Source organism: Poeciliopsis prolifica, unplaced genomic scaffold (assembly GCF_027474105.1).
Source record: "Poeciliopsis prolifica strain line A6 unplaced genomic scaffold, Auburn_PproV2 SCAFFOLD013, whole genome shotgun sequence".
Lineage (NCBI taxonomy): Eukaryota > Metazoa > Chordata > Actinopteri > Cyprinodontiformes > Poeciliidae > Poeciliopsis > Poeciliopsis prolifica.
In genome coordinates this window covers 5,365,730-5,382,504 of record NW_026562388.1, presented here as the reverse complement: position 1 = coordinate 5,382,504, position 16,775 = coordinate 5,365,730, and the positions used below count along the sequence as shown (strand labels likewise).

Sequence of the window (16,775 nt, the reverse complement as noted above, 5' to 3'; positions counted from 1 at the left end):
AAGTTTAAGCAAACAAATAAAACTTTGGACGGCATCGTGTGTGTGATTAAAGTCACTAGGTGAACTGCGAGTCGATGCAAAAGGTAAACAAACATGTCCGCGGACAGCAGTTCGTGACAGCTGTCCCATTTCTGGCATTTTCGCCGCTCAGCATTCCAGCTGTCTGAGGTCATGCCACTGAAAAGCCCCGTATATTCCTCCGCCGCTAAGGGACTACAACGAATTTGAATGAGTTTTCAAATAAAACACTAACACCCACATATGTTGTGTGTATTCCGAGTAGACTTCTAGTGTTTTTAGCTTCAGTTGGAAATGTAGGTGGGCACTCAAACGCATGTGCTAAATATACAGCAGCGCGGAGGAAGACAGAGTCCACTTGTTGCTCTTCCAATCCCAGGAAGCGAAACACGCTTGGAACTCGAGCGAACTGTTGGGCCAAGAGAGGCATGGAGTCGCTGTCTTAGTTCAGGTCTACGCACTAACTACAGTCTCGTAAAAGTCTCACTCAAAATCAAAAAGTAGCAGAAGAGTTTATCTCAGCAGGCATCGATGACGAAATCTTTAAGGAGCTGATATAATTTGGACTTTTAAATTGCATCTCTTGGCTAACGGTAAAGTTAACACCTTTTTTCTTCTCAAAATATTTACCGGCGACGTCAGCCTCCCGAGGGTGTCGTCTATTTGCTGGAGCAGAAATTAGCTGGCTAGCTAGCAGGAGTTGGCTGGTGAATTTAATGACTTTAAAATATAGCATTGGAAAATGGGGTTAGTTACAGAAGACGCCACATTATTTATACAGCTAATTTGAATATAGCGATTATAATTATTTAATAGAGCGTGAGATTGAAACTGCGTGGAGTTAATGGAAAGGCACTGTTTTTGTTTTAGTATGTTTTTCGAATCACAGGTTCTTGCTGTAGGACAAGGCTATTTCCCGGGAGGGGATTATCCAAGCAACAGCCTGAAAAATAATGACCGCGGGTCAGGCGGTGGAATTAAAATATTTGTGCAACTATATGTTTTTTCCTTCCAAATGAGAATTTGAACAGCTAAAAACTGAATGAAGGAGGGATTAAAAAAAAAAAATCTTGTCAACAAGATTTGTAAAGTAGAAAATGCAGCTTCGAAGGTTACGTAAAACTGTGTTTGTCTGGATGATGACGCCAGAAGAAATGACTTATCCCACAAGTATCATACATTTTGAAATGAATCACTCTTCCTCACCTCTCACCCCTGGTTGTAAGGAGTCTGCAGCTGCAGCTCCGGGAGCATCAGGGCCCTCCCAAATGCTGCGTACTAACTTTGGAAAAAAATAATGTTTACAACTGAGCAGTTTTAAAAATATATAAACATAAAGACAACGTTCGGTTAGCAGTTTTCTGTGCTTTCATGAAAGATCTACATAATGTTGTACCTCAGAATGACATAAGTATTAAAATGTTTTCTTTTTTTCCATGTTTAAAGAGGAAACTGTATATAACCCTAATACTAACCCTTTCCACAAATATGACATGTTCAGTTTATGAAAAATAGTTTATTCTCAATCATAAACATTGGCTGAGTGTATATTTCTTTAATTTAAATAATAATATAGATAACTGATATAAAACATTTATATTTACACAAAAAGTAATTTTTACGACAGGTTATGTATGTTTTATAGCCCAAGACTAATTTATTAGAAGCAAAGGAAGAAATTTGTACTGTAAAGATTGCTGACCCATGAGAGGAGCTATAACCTTTTTTTCCGGTGGATTGGGAAAAAGCCACCGGAAGAAGTTGTGTTGTTACCCAGATATTTTAGGGACACACTGGGAAAACACAAATGTAAATATTTTCAGGCATCATATTTTATTTTCCTTTATTTTTTTCTTGACCAATGATGACTGTAATTTCTATCTTAAAGTGTTCTGATATTTTCTATCAGAACACTTTAATTTTTTTTTTATTTTTAATTTTTGGAAATCAATATGAAAATGTAACACTAGCTCAGATAGTTTAATGCATACCAATATTTTGTGTGAGATTTGCATTTTGCTCAAACAAAAATAAATGAATACTGGAATACGGTCAGATTTTTTGATTAAAATATATTTTCACAAAATCAAGAAAAACAGTCAAATGTCTACCTTAATTTGTTCTAGTACATTACATTTGCAAAAAATAAATCAGCAGATACACAAAATTTAGCGTATTCAGTTCAGAGTTAGGAAAACGTGCTTCTGCTATGACAGTGATTGGAAATTAGTGTCATTTTCTCCGTTGCTCTCTCTTCCATTACGTTTCTATCCCTCATATTTAAAGCAATAAACTTATTTTTTGTCATTAAAGTACTTTTGACATTAAATTATTTGTTTTTCAACATGCAAAAAAAACAGTATGCTGTCTTTTGCTGCAGGGTTTATTGCTGTGGACATGATACAAACAAATTTGTTTAGTCACATAGTTTAATTAGAGAGAAAACTGATGCTGTTTTAGCTTCTTAGTATTTTAACCACTGCCTGAAATAAGTGCTCAGGGATAGCGAGAGTTGAGGCTACTAAGGGTAGTAATAGAGTTGCTTTGTGACAAGTAGCAAGAAATATTTTTTGTCATGTTGTGTTTTCTTATCCCTCTATTCGCTTGCATTCAGTGCGTGTTTTGTCTTTCTCCTCTCACATATCAGAGCTGACATTAAATGATGATTCTCGTGACTTGAAACTTTCTCACTGTATTGGAGCGAACACCAGGAGGGTGTACTTCCTCTGGACGACAAGACAACGCCACCTGTGAAACGAGTAAATCATGCCCTTGCCATTTGGCTTTAAGCTCAAAAGGACTCGAAGGTATACTGTTTCAAGCAAGAGCTGTCTTGTCACTCGGATTCAGCTTCTGAATGGAGAGTTTGTTGAGTTTACGCTGTCTGTGGAGAGCACTGGGCAGGAATGTTTGGAGGCAGTAGCCCAGAGACTTGAGTTAAGAGAGGTATGTATGGGTTTTCATTGAATACAAATACTGATTGTTCCTTTTCAGACTTGCTATCTCAGCAGTAAAGTATTTTGGTTAGGCTGTCCTCCAGTCAGACTCCTTCTTGAAACTCCAGAGTTGAACAGAAGAGACAGACAAGCAATTTCTTTCCAAATCAGTGTAATATTGGAATATATCATTTAACTAATGTACACACAATCATAGCGCGCTACTTTAATGGGAACAATATCTAACACTTGGTATGAATTGTATTTTTCTAGTTATTTTATTTAAAAAAAAATGAAACCATTCCAAATGTCTGTGTCATAGAAACAGCACTGAGTCAGAATTTTAAAGGTTTCAAATTTCCAGGAGAAACTAAAAGTAAAGTCTTCACCACTCTGTGGCTAATGTGTATTTGTTCTTGTTTGTCTGTATATTGTAGATCACATATTTCAGTCTGTGGTACTTCAATAAGCAGAACCAGCAGAGATGGATCGACTTGGAGAAAGCGTTAAAGAAACAGTTGGACAAATATGGGCAGGAGCCCACAGTTTACTTTGGAGTTTTGTTTTACATACCCAGTGTTACCCAACTGCAACAGGAGTTCACCAGGTGAAGTTCAGAAACCCACCACAACTCCCATGATGTAAACGTTTAAGAAACAATGATTCAAGAGTTCTGGTTTGAGTTCTTGGAAATTCTGTCAGACAGATTGATAATGTACTTTGATTGTGTTTGCTCTGCTCTTGCTTCCATGTCACTGTCCCACAGATACCAGTATTACCTACAGCTGAAGAAGGATGTTCTAGAGGGCAGGATCACATGCTCCCTGGACCAGGCTATTCGTTTAGCCAGTTTAGCAGTACAAGGTAAAAATCTGCACCTTTAGGCTTTTGCCAGAAATGTAAGATTTTCTGTTCCTGTGTGGCCCTTACTCCGTTTACATGCAACACACTAAAAAATCATTTTGAGCCTCTTGGTGTATTTCTTCATTCCTATTAAACAAAACACCAAATTAGTCATAAATTACTTTAAATTACTCATGCTGCTCAGGAAAACATTTTCATAGTCAGTTTTGGATGGCTGACTTGTTTTGATTTAATAAAAATGCTGCTTGTTTTCCAGGAATAGGTAAGTGCAGCATTTTTGCACCCAGAGCTTCTGTTTAAAAGTCAGCTTTGTAAGCAGCTGGTAAAAAGTACTTTTTATGTAGAGTAAAGTCCGTTTGTGATTCTTGCAATTCGCTGCCTCTGAATGTCAACATCTGGTCTGTCAAGTTCTTCCATTTGATTTTGGATTTCTTCACTGTAATTTGATATGTTAACTCGAAAACTGTTAGTTTGCTTCTGTCAGTTATAACTTTCCATCAGTACTCGTATCTGAAAAACTGAACACATCTGTGATTGTTCTTAGTAAAACAACCTGAAGCTGCTAATATGTTTTTCAGACAGTGGTACAAAACAAAATGGATCGCTCCAATTCTAAAATTAGACCGTCATGCAGTGCTGTATTACACCCTACTGAAGTTCTTTATGGGTTTTCTTGTTAAAAATGTAAAGTGCTGTGAGGAAATGAGTTCTGAGAGTTTTGTTTCAGAGTTTATGTGATGAACTGTACTCACTTATTTTTTGATGCCAACAGCTGACTTTGGAGACTTCAATCGATACGACTCCCAGGAATTTCTTCAGAAGTTTGCACTATTCCCTATTGTAAGTATTTTGTTTTTTTTTTTATTTTCTTCAGTAGAGAAAGTTACTTTTGCTCTTTTGTTTTACACTCTAGCTGTATGAAACCTAACTGTGTTTGCAGGACTGGATTCAGGATGAACGCGTGCTGGAGGAGGCCACTCAGAAAGTGGCAGTTCTCTATCAGTCATTCAGGTGAGCACGTTTCCATCCATCGATTTCTTCTCCATGCTTGGATCAAGAAAATCAATAGAGCTTAAGTTCAATTGGCCACTTTGCTCTCCTCTTTTGTACCTGCTCCTTTCCTGTTTGTTCTTTCCTTTTCAAGTTTCTTAACTATTAACTATAACCATCTTGTTGTTTGAGAAAAACTTTCTCCATGGCTGGCCGTTCTAATTAGCCTGAGAATTCATGGCAGGTTCTGTTGTGACATCATGGGGGACCCTCCTCCTGGCTCTGAATGGTTGTTTCTGACTGACCTATGTGTTTCACACATTTGCCGAAGCACACAATCTCGCTGATGATGTTAAGAAAACTATAGTAGCCTTCAAAATAAAAGCAGTATCTTCATATTTGGCACACTGATGGTATTTACATATTTAATCTGGTCAAAGGTTGTCAACAGGTTGGATTCAGACCGCAGCCGTAAAATGCCCAGGTCTACTCTATATGGTAGTTGTTCTTTTTCAGACGTGAGCCTTCACTAAAGCCAACAAAGAATGGGCTGAATGCCATGAGGAGTAAGGTTCAAGTATAGTACAAAACAAACTTATTGAAGAAGTGGAAAGAGCAGACAAAGCCAGCATTGAATCAATGTTTTTTTTTTTCCACTCCATTTTACAGAGATTAGCTTTCTCTCTACCCACCTCATGACTTTGCAGCCATCAGTGTGTACATCTAAAACAAAAAAGTTGACTCTAGTCACTGTACTGTGACTCATTTCAACAGTCGTATCCTTGTTTGCTTTGTGTTTTAAGGTTTTTTTTTTAATCATTATCCATTTTTCTTCCGTCCAGAGGTTTTTCAGCTCCTGAGGCAGAAATGCTGTACATGCAGGAGGTTGAAAAATTGGAAGGTTACGGGCAGGAGAGCTATCAAGCCAAGGTGGGTCTGCAGCATCCGCCCTACAACTCTGCGCTTTCCTCACCATTCATGACAAAGCTATTTGGTTGGTACAATGTGGAAAGAAACAAACCTTTATTTTGATTCTTTTTTTTGATCAGGACAACACAGGCATAGACATCACTCTGGGTTCTTGTCTTGATGGTATCTTTGTAAAATATAAGAATGGACGTTCACCTTTATTATATCGGTAAGTTTGAAAGAAGTTTATGTCAACTCTTGCTGCTGTGCACTGGTTGAACAAAAGCTGCTACACTTTCTCCTTGCTTGCTACAAATCCAACCATTTGTAAATATTTGCACGTGTGAAAAGAACAGAGAGCTGAGCTGTGGCACAGAGACTAAAGGAACGCCAAGTACCGTTCTTATTAAGGAGAACATGTTTTCAAACCAGATTTGGCAAACAACAATTGACGAGTCTGTAAAGCAACTGAATGCTAGCTTGTTACCTGAGCTAATAGCCTGCTATGTCCTGTTAGTACTCTGAATTGGGTGTAAGTTGACTGCTATGTGTTTCAAAGTTAAAATGTCTATAAATAAACTAAATGGATCTCATTATGACTATAATAATCAATGTTATTATATTTTCTCACTGGTAGGAATGTTTGGTGCTATGCTTTTTTTAGAATTAAAGCACTAAAACCATGTTTGTCTGTGTAAACACTGGCCCATGCCTAATTACAATGATTGTGTAAGCAGTGATTAATTAATCCTGCTGGTATAGAGGAAGCTGAAATGATTCCTCTAGGATACTGAAATACACTGTCTCACGGCCCGGATAGTGAATGACAAATACAAATAATATCATTTCCCGAGAATTATTTTTAGGTATTTAGTGCTTCCACAATTTAGAAAATAGTCGATCATTGTGTCTGTCTTACAGCAGTAACATCCTTTGTTGTTTTTACTGTCTGCTCAGGTGGCATGAAATTACCAACATGAGTCACAATAGGTCCTTCTTTGGCCTGGAGCTCAGCAACAGAGAGGAGAGTGTTCAGTTCCAGACCGTAAGTCTGTCCCTTCTCAACCAAAACATTGTACTGTTTTAACTTTATTTGGCTAAACTGGAATTTTGCCTTTGTCATGGATTTCTCCACTGGCTTAGCTGAATGCCTCTTTGTGAGAGTAACATATATTTAGGGTGTGTTTTTAGCGTACCAATGTGGAAATACAAAAATAGTCTTGCGGAAGTATTCACATTCCTCAAACTTGTTCATATTGTGTCACATTACAACCACAAACCTCCATGTATTTTATTAAAATTTTATGCCAAAGAACAACACGGAATAATGCGTGACTGTGATGTGGAAGAAAAATAATATACATTTCAAAAAGTGTGAAACTCCTGGCACCAACCTCAGCAAAATAAAATCCATTCTGCTGCCAGAAGATACCTAATGAGTTAATAGAGTTTGTGTTGTTAATTTAATCTCAGCTGTTCTGTGAAGACTTTAGAAGTTTGTTAGAGAACATCAGTAAAGACGAAGATCAAGAAACGCATAAGACAAGTTGGGAATTTTGCAGAGAGGGTGAAAAACATGTAAAAGCTAGAAAGTATATATTTTTCCACGCACTGTTCTAAAGCCCTTTATATTGCCTAAAGTTCACCTCTGTACCTTTTTTTTGTCTTATAGTTTCAGAAATGTGCTTTCTTTCTTTTTTTGTAGGACGACATGGAAACTTCTAAATACGTCTGCCGCATGTGTCTGGCCAGACTCAAGTTTTATAAGACCAACAAGAGCAACTTGTAAGCATTTTGCAGCATGTCTAGCCTAGTTTCTGTTTCCTTACCGTCTCCTTCTCCTCTTCAGTCTTACCTCATATCTTTCCAATTCTCCTCTCTCACTCTCTCTTCAGAGAGGAGAGTCCCCCCCTGTCCTCTGAGAGCTCCCAGAAGTCCCTTACTCTATCCTTTCCTCGTTTTCCAATACTCTCTCGCACATCTCTGCCTTCAGATAAGGGGTGAGCAACACTGCCACCCTCTGTCTGTGTGTTCCCACAAGTTCGCCACCTGAGTACAAAACAAAAGCCCTTTATATTGCCTAAAGTATTGAGGCTTGTCTGTGAATAAAAATGTAGGCGAGCCAATAATTGCGACCACATGTTCTATTTTTCTATTTTATTCAGATTCTACAAGCATGTGGGCAAGAATCAGTCGCTCTTAGCGGATCAGAAAATTTTAGTTCGACGATAAGATGACACCAAAGCACAAAGTCCATTTTTGAAATCTCCTCGCTTTGAAACAGTTAGTAGTGGTTTATAACAAAATGAAGGCAATTAAGAAGAGAGTGCTTGGCCACATAAAGGCGTTTATGGATCAAGAACAGTACATAGAGCTTCATGAAGCCATAAATTCGACTTTCTGCAGTAAAGCATTTTTTGTTTATTGTTGTCACATACTTTCAATGAGTCATAAAGCAAGGTTCATAAATCCATATTAAAGCCTATTTGTTAACATTTATGTGTCTGAAGCATCTCAATACTTTAGATATTATAGATTCTATGTAGATTTGTTTTTTTCTTTTATCAAACATACCAATTTCAAACTTAGTCAAGACACCACAAATGGGTTCTGACCCAACACTAATGAGCATTATGGAATAGAAACCAGGAAGCTTCCAGAAATTACTTTTCTGGGTAATTTAACATATTTATACGACAGAAATATTTAAACCAGTACCATTTTAGTACCACTTTGTTTTGATAAACTTTTGTTTTTGTTTTGTTTTTCAGCCAAACTCCACCTACAGCAGTCAATTTAGTCAGACGGCGATCTTCAACGAGAATATCTCTGGTAATGTCTACATTGTCCTTCTGCACACCTGTTCAGTGGAATCAGTTTGATTTTACGCAATGTTAAACAATTTTCCCTGCAACATCTGTTAAAATTGACAAAAGTAACTCTTTCTAGCTTTCTTATGTAAGGTCTTGCTTCTGTGTTGCCTTAATATTTATACATGTGATCATTTTAATACAATGCAAAAAAAAAGTGGTTTAATGTGGTAGCTCAATAAATGCACTGTCTGTGAAAATCATATTAATTTCATTGTTTAGTTCATATTTCCTGCCCTCTGGCTCATCATGAAATAATCTCAACTTTCACCCTGGCTCATAAATTAGCCTCTAACATTCTGTTGGATGATTCTGTATTGTAGTTTGTCTGCAAACCAAATACCTTTTCTGCGTTGCTCTTGAGCCCTGCCCACTGATTTTAATGTATGCCAGAGAGATGAAATGAATTGCAACACAGAAATGTAGAATAATTAAGTAAAATAAATACTTCCTGACCGTAATTACAGTAAATAATGCATACTCATGTATGCTTGACATGAGTATGCAAGTTTTTGTTTTTACATTTACTTACTTGTGTATTAATGAATATTTAAAGACTTTTGACTGTAGTTATTATGAGAGTTGATAAAATCTCTGATTTGTTTCTTTACAGCCAAAGTCTCAGGCCTACTTGATGCCCCAGATGCACTACAATGGCCATTTTACTGAGCCCTACACTTCGTCACAAGGTAAGCACCGACTAGAAATAGCGTCACTTTCCTACGTCAGACAATGCGATGGAAATCTGCTTTTTGTTTCGTATGTGTCCCATATCCAACTTTCTTACCAGTGTGCCCAATTCCAATGTTCTCACTCTTTTTTAAAAAGAAATTGCCTTCCTTTGTGTAATGATCTTGTGACAATACTGCCGGCTCTCCTCACCTAGTAAACTTTGGATGTTCCCACTCTCTCGTAGATAACCTGTATGTGAACCCCCAAAATGGTTTTTACTACCACTCCCAGACCAGCCTAGACCGCTCTCCTCTGGAGTACAGCAGCGGAGGGCGTCTGCGAAACGGCAGCGTGTACAGTGCCCACAGCACCAGCTCACTGAACAATCCCCAGCACTACCTTCAGCCCTCGCCCATGTCCTCCAACCCCTCCATTACGAGTGACATCACCAGGCCAGACTTCAATCCCTCCCAACGCCACAGCGCGCTCATCCCACCCTCCTATCGCGCCACTCCCGATTATGAGGCGGTGATGCGGCAGAAGAACCGAGGCATGGTTCTGTCCCAGGAGCATCGGCAGAGCCACTCCATGAGGAATTTGAACATCGGGAACTCGTACGCCTACAGCAGACCGGACCCCCTGGTTTACAGCCAACCGGAAATAAGAGTAGAGTATGGGGGAACGTCCCAGCATCACCAGTATCCCTTTCACCTGGGCTCCAGCTTCCACAGCCCCTCTCCGTACCCCTACCCTCCAGAGCGGAGGCCTGTTGTTGGAGCCGTCAGCGTTCCGGAGCTCACAAACGTCCAGCTGCAGCAGGCACAGGAATATCCGGCCCCCAACATCATGAGAACGCAGGTCTACCGACCGCCGCCACCTTGCCCGTACGCTCACCCGCGTCCTGCTAACAGCACCCCCGACCTGTCTCGTCACCTGTACGTCAGCAGCAGCAACCCAGACCTGATAATCACCAGGCGAGTCCATCACTCTGTCCAGACCTTCCAGGAGGACAGCCTGCCTGTCGCACACTCCCTACAGGAAGTATCGGAGCCTCTGTTCAGCGCTCCGCCGCATCGACAGCCGTACCACGCTCACAAGCGAAACTCCATCGAGATCGCCGGTTTGACTCACAGCCTGGAGGCGGTGAGGGTGAAAGAGAGAACTATGTCCTCCTCAGCAGCCGAAGCAGCAACCCTGCCTCCTGTGGTGCATTCTGGGTCCCAGGTTAACGTGTTTTTAGAACATGCTAAGACAGCAGAGAGGGGAGACGCACAGTACGGACACAAAAAGTCTCTGTCTGACGCAACAATGCTAGTTCATAGCAGTGGGGAAGATGAGGAGTTGGAGGACGATAATGGGCGTCACACTCCTCTTTCACAGGAAGCGGTGGTTATTCCAGAGCAGCCACCGCCGCCGCAGCAGCATCGCAGCCTGACGTCTCTGTCCTCTGGGACGACTCAGCAACAAATCCCGAAGGAGCCGCCTCCCGCCTATCCCATAGGGTCTGCCCTAGATCCCTCCAAAACCAGCTCCCTGGTCTATAAAGTTCACCCTCGGATCCACAAAGGAGAGCCGCTTTACCTGCTGTCAGATTTGAGACAACCTGAAATTATGCCCTCAGTGTCTGAGAGCGATGTGAGCGAGCAAGACAATCACAAGCCTAAGAGAGACTTCGGTAAGGGACCCCTGTTCGCACTTCCTGCTGGAGGGGAAACGTTGCAGGGCTTACCTCCTCCGGTGAGTTTCTTCTCTAAAATCTGTTGGGTTTCTTTTGCCTTGTACCAGATTTATTGTTATCAGGGTTTCTACATAGTCTGGGAAAGTCTCAAGATGTGAAATTTGATTTAGGTGTTCTCCATCTCTGAATAAGAAGACTCCAACCATCCAACCATTAATTTTAATCCTAACTACTGTCAAAAATATCTGATATAAATTCGTTATAAAGTTTATTTTTTATTTTTTTATTTGAATTTCAAAAATTGGCTAAAAAATTGTCAAAAAGCTGGAAATTTAAATCTTGTATAGGCCTGTCACAATGGCAAATTTTGCTGGATGATATGTGATCCCAGTAGTTTTTGTAACAAACAATATTTTTTGTTTGTGGACTATTTTCAACTAATATAATGATAATGGCATAAGAATGCAAGCTTGTAACTCTTAAAGACTAATAAAGTGCAATTTTGTAAAGAACACTGGAACCTAATTCAAGATGTTTTGATATGAAAAATAAAATACAACGATCAGAATAAAGAAAGAGGAAATAAAAAAACATACAAAACCTTAAATAAAATGAATTATTACCTCTTTGTAAATGAAATTGCTCTTCAAAAAATGTGACATATCAGACTGGAAATAATTAAGCTCATTTTGCAATTATTCTTGAAAAGATTTGAGTTTAGACATTGATTGATCTGTATGACCCCTGTTGCAGCCCTTTTATCAGTCATTTCCTGCATACCTGCATACAAATATTTGCTAATGAGAAGAGTTGCTCCCTGTAAGCACGCAAAAGTGAAGGTGTTTGCAAGACGAGCAGAAGAAACCAGACAGCCAACAGAAGTCGGCGTTGGGCTGGCAGACACTTCTAGGATAAAGTAACAAAGCTGGAATGTTAAAAATGAAACACAGGGCGTTATCCCTGATTGTGGATGAAATGTTATTTTTCTGGCCAGTCAGCTGCTCTGGTCAGCAGTGACCTTAAAAACAATTTCTCAGTATTTTTTATTTTTTTTTAGTTCCTAAAATACTAATTTAGATGTAGCTTTTCTTTTTTTTCCAATGGCGTTTTTGAAAATCACACAAATGGACCTTGAGAGAGAAGGAAGATGGTTTGGAAGTTTGCTTTGCCTGCAGATGATGACCGCAATTGTTTCAGGTTGACAAGTCAGCAAAAGGAATGCTGCTCTGCTTCCTCCTTGAACTGGAAAGGTGACATTTTAGCTAACGAAAACAATCAGCAAGCATGCGCCGTCCCTCCCCTCACCTGTCTGGAGTCCCTTTTCGTCCAAAGCTTTACGCATTTCCCTTGATCTTTTCTTTTTGTCTCTGCTCGGCCACAACAGGGGATGAAGAAAGGATTCAGGTCAGAGGTGAGGAAGATGGGCCCTCTGAAGCTGGCCCGTCACAACGGCCTGTCGGTGTCCAGGAAAGTGGTGCAGAACGAGGTCAAAGACGAGCCAGAGCAGCCGTCTAACGATGAGAAGGTAAGACGTTTCAGTTTTCAGTGCCTTGAGAATTAACACGCCTCATGTTTCATTTTCACATTTAAAACAAAATGTCAGGAGTTGCAGGTCTTGTTGGTGTTCATAAACTTTAGGTGTGGATTTTTATTAAGAGGGAAACATGGAGGAGATTCCTTCAGGTCCAAGTGTAAAATAAATTGTGTGAATTTATTCCTCATTCAGTAGCTGATTATGTTGTCTAAATAATAGTGTTTCTGTCTGAAAGTGTAAAAACATTATAGTGAACAGTTTTGAAGGTCATTGTTATGTGACTTGAACACATGACAGCTGTTGTGCTTTGTTCTCTGCACAGCAACAATATTTACACTTTTATAAAGTGTAAAAAAAAAAAGAGGTAAGAAGAATTTAACCAGGATTTAATTTAACATTAAACTTATGCTCTGACGACAATTACCATAGTTAGACAGAGTGCAGTGTATTTTGCGAACCTTCTTAGACATATTTTTAAAAGAATTTCCCCATAAAAAGTAATCCAAGCTGTTTTAGATCTGACTAAGCATTAGGAAGATTATGCACAGCTCTCTGCACTGGATTATTTATTCTCTTCATGAAATCAGCCTGGAGCCTAAACCTGGGAAACGTTTATCCACACAGGTGCTTTTGAATAAATCAGAATATCATTAAGAAGTCTTTATTTTCATAGCAATTCAATTTTAGTTATCTAAACAGAGTCATTGCAAATAATAGTTTATCTCTGTTGATTTTGATGGTTATTATTGAATAAAGTGTTGCCTTGGTGAAATGTCTCTCACAGCTCAGACAGTTTTAGGGTTTCGTCTCCATTGCAGCCGATCAGCTTGAGGCTCTGCTGGGGCGTTAAGGAAACTCTAATTATGTTATTATTGACCTTCATCTTGTCTGCATTGTCGGGTCTGGTCTCTCTCATCTTTCTTTTGACAATATTAAGCCAGCTGGTATATCTGGCAGCGTGGCCAGGTGCCGAGTCCTCCTGGAAAAATATTAAATCAGGATCTCCATAAAGCTGCTCAACAGCTGGAAGCATGAAGAATGTTCCTGGTCGACAGCTGCGTTTGGTTTTAGCCTTGATAAAAACCCAGGCGTGTCTGATATCATCCCTGGTAAGATTGTTCCTTAAAAGAAAAAAATGTGAGCGTAACTCATGTTATGGATAGATATCCTCCAGCTGCAGTCCGCCTGAAACTGAACCCTGTTTCTTACACTGGGGTTGGTGTGCAGTCTTCTTAAAGATGCGATTATTACCAGTGCTGGGCAAGGTTTTTTTCTTTAACTCAACTTTCTATTAACATCCCTAGACATAAGTGGGTTGGTCTAAAGTGTGTGTGTGTGTGTTTCAGTGCAAGTTGCTGGAGCAGCATGTGGAAATGGGGGAGCTGCTGAAGGAGTTTGAGAGCGTCCCGAAGCGCGTCCCAGGAGAGGACTGCATCACGGCCCTGCTTCCAGAGAACAGGGACAGAAACCGCTTCGCAGACGTCCTGCCTTACGACAGCAGCAGAGTGGAGCTGGTTCCCACTAAAGAGAACAACACAGGCTACATCAATGCATCGCACGTTAAGGTCAGAGGCGCACGGAGATGTTTAATAGTGGTTCACAAACCTTTTGGCTGCTAAGGCAAAACATTTCTTGAGATCTTCTCAAGGCCCAAATGATTTCCTGGACCGCTTTCGGTTTTGCATTTAGTCTCGCTCTCTAGAATTTTAGCAAGTGCGCTGCTGCTGTTCAAAATGAGTGTTTAAGCTTCGTCAGTCATGCGTCTCAGATTATTTGTGGCACTCAAATCTCTGCTGCTTCCCACTTGCTCCCGTTGTCTCCGTTAGGTAACAATAGGTGGACAGACGTGGAGCTACATCGCTGCACAGGCTCCTCTGTCTGCCACGTGTGCAGACTTTTGGCAGATGGTGTGGGAGGAGAACGTCTCCGTCATCGCCATGGTGACTGCTGAAGAGGTGTGTCCATTCCTTCCAGTCAAAGTCAAACATTTGCATTTATTCGTTTGGGTTTATCTAAAATGCTCAGATACATCGCCCTGCACAAAAAAATCTGAATTATTCTCTAACGTGTCATCAAATGAGGCGAAACTTTTACTATTTTTATGCTCTTTTGGATCTATGAGATTATTTCTGTTTGATAAATGCCAAAATAACCACATGTATTTAAAAAATATATTATTCTTTAAATTCATACATTTTCATACGACTATTATTGTCGTGGTGGAAACTGGTAGCAGAGTGTCATTCCCTGTGAAACAATGGATTTTAAAAGGATGTCTAAAAAAATCTCTCATATTACTTAAACACTGTGTACATAATACTAGACAATTCAGCAGTTATTTGAATTGGTTGACGTTGGAAGTAAATTATAGATGTACAGCTCAAAAGCTTTCACTAGCAGATACAGACAGGCTTTAATTAGGAAAAGGATTTATTTTGGTATTTAGAAATGGGCTTTAGGTTGTTGACTGAAGAACCGCATATAGCTACTGATGTCCCTGATGCCATCAAGTGTCAGGACGGAGATCCAGAAGGTTCTTTTTAAACAGAAGTAAAGGATGAGGCCGAATATGGTTCCCTGAGGAACTCCTTCTACTACAGAACCAGTTTTTCTCATCCCTGCCTTCCTGCAGGAGAGGGGTCGAGAGAAGAGCTGCCGCTATTGGCCTCGTCTCGGCTCCCGGCACAACACGGTGACTTACGGCCGATTCAGGATCACCACGCGCTTCAGGACGGACTCTGGCTGCTACGCCACCACAGGGCTGAAGATCAAAAACGTCCCCAAGGACCAAGAGAGGACCGTCTGGCACCTGCAGTACACGGACTGGCCTGACCACGGCTGTCCGGAGGACTTTAAAGGCTTCCTGTGTGAGTGGAACCAGTCTGCTCCGTATGATCCAATCTGTTATTGACTTGTTATGAAATATTTCAAAGATAATCCATCGCTTCTTCTTTCTGTGAATACGTCTCCAGCGTACCTCGAGGAGGTCCAGTCTGTGAGGAGACACACGAACGCCATCAGTGACCCGAAGAACATCAACCCAGTGCTGGTACACTGCAGCGCCGGAGTGGGTCGCTCCGGAGTCGTCGTCCTTTCCGAGCTCATGATAGCTTGTCTGGAGCACAACGAGGTAAACCGTCCTTCGAGAAAGAGGAGGAGGAAAACCAGAACGAGCGTTTTGTAAGATCCGTGACTGTTTCAGGTGCTGACTGTCCCAGAAGTCCTCCGGCTGCTGCGTGACCAGAGGATGCTGATGGTCCAGACGTTGTCTCAGTACACGTTCGTCTACAAGGTTCTCATCGAGTACCTCCGCAACTCCAGGCTCATCTGATGGGCGACGGATTACCGCAGAGAGGAGGATTAAGCATTTATAACAAAACTGCACTGAGGCAGCTGCTCATATCTGTCCCCAGCGTGGACGGCATAATTTGGACCCTGGTTTTGCCAAGTATTAAATCATTTTCATTCTAAGAAGTGAAATGATGAGAGAGAAGAGACGCCACATGAAGAAACTCAGACTGTGACCTGCCTCTTAACAGTATTATCTAAACATATTATTTTTTTACACTCACAGGTCATTTAATGGAGCCCAGCACTTTTTTGGTACCATGTGTACTTAATGAAGCAACGCTAAGCTGCGTAAAACAAATACTCTGTCTGTCATACATACTGAAAACTTTTATGTTCATTTAATGAAGGATACTTTGGAAATGACGGCTAGGTGCTTCTGAATAAACAAGAAAATCTTTGAAAATCTAATTTATGTTAATAATTTGATTCAAAAAGTAAAACGTGGAAACATTATGCAGTGATATTTGATAAATATAGTTTACAGCTAAGTTTGAAAATCACTGAAAACAAATACAACGGTGTACACTGCAAAAACACAAAATCTTAGCTAGTATTTTTAGTGCAGATATCTTGGTAATGACAAAATTACCAAGAAAAAAAACTAACTTACAAGTAACTTTTCAGCAAAGTATAGGCGCTTGTTTTAAGTCAATAATTTCTGAATATTAAAAAAAAAGTAGTAGTTCCATTAGCAGATTATTTTACTTACAACAGCGGTTCCCAAAGATTTTCTGGGCCCCCTTATGGATTACCACAGAATCCCCCCCAAAAGAAAAAAATCAGTAAATCAACTGGGCACACGCAACGTTCAACCAGACATAAACCTGCTCACACATTTTGTTTTCAAACTCCACACAAGTTTATTTCACACTTCAGGTTGCAACAAAACACTCTACAAACCATCTTTACAGTGGAACACTTTTGAGTCAATTTGTTTCTTTAATCCATACACC

General features: G+C 40.2%; 1 protein-coding gene across 2 annotated transcripts; it reads left to right on the top strand.

Moving 5' to 3' along the window:
• The first annotated feature begins 399 nt into the window (after positions 1 to 399).
• ptpn21 (protein tyrosine phosphatase non-receptor type 21) lies at positions 400 to 16,533 on the top strand. Of its 2 annotated transcripts, XM_055038746.1 has the most exons (20): positions 400 to 611; positions 2,666 to 2,964; positions 3,392 to 3,561; positions 3,721 to 3,818; positions 4,591 to 4,658; positions 4,759 to 4,829; positions 5,651 to 5,738; positions 5,858 to 5,946; positions 6,675 to 6,762; positions 7,423 to 7,502; positions 7,613 to 7,717; positions 8,489 to 8,549; positions 9,201 to 9,276; positions 9,504 to 10,996; positions 12,322 to 12,462; positions 13,818 to 14,036; positions 14,298 to 14,426; positions 15,104 to 15,338; positions 15,444 to 15,601; positions 15,674 to 16,533. In XM_055038746.1, the coding sequence occupies exons 2-20, from the start codon at positions 2,785 to 2,787 to the stop codon at positions 15,800 to 15,802; spliced, it is 3,678 nt and encodes a 1,225-aa protein (XP_054894721.1). In that variant the 5' UTR covers positions 400 to 611; positions 2,666 to 2,784; the 3' UTR covers positions 15,803 to 16,533. The 2 variants fall into 2 exon arrangements, with proteins under 2 accessions (XP_054894721.1, XP_054894722.1); XM_055038747.1 differs by lacking the exon at positions 7,613 to 7,717 and having other exon boundaries at positions 401 to 611.
• The last annotated feature ends 242 nt before the right edge of the window (positions 16,534 to 16,775 follow it).

Coding starts and splice junctions, on each gene's coding strand:
- ptpn21 (XM_055038746.1), top strand. CDS start 2,785: ATGCCCTTGCCATTTGGCTTTAAGCTCAAAAGGACTCGAAGGTATACT. Junction 4,830..5,650: donor GTTCTCTATCAGTCATTCAG/GTGAGCACGTTT, acceptor TCTTCCGTCCAG/AGGTTTTTCAGCTCCTGAGG. Junction 14,427..15,103: donor CCATGGTGACTGCTGAAGAG/GTGTGTCCATTC, acceptor GCCTTCCTGCAG/GAGAGGGGTCGAGAGAAGAG.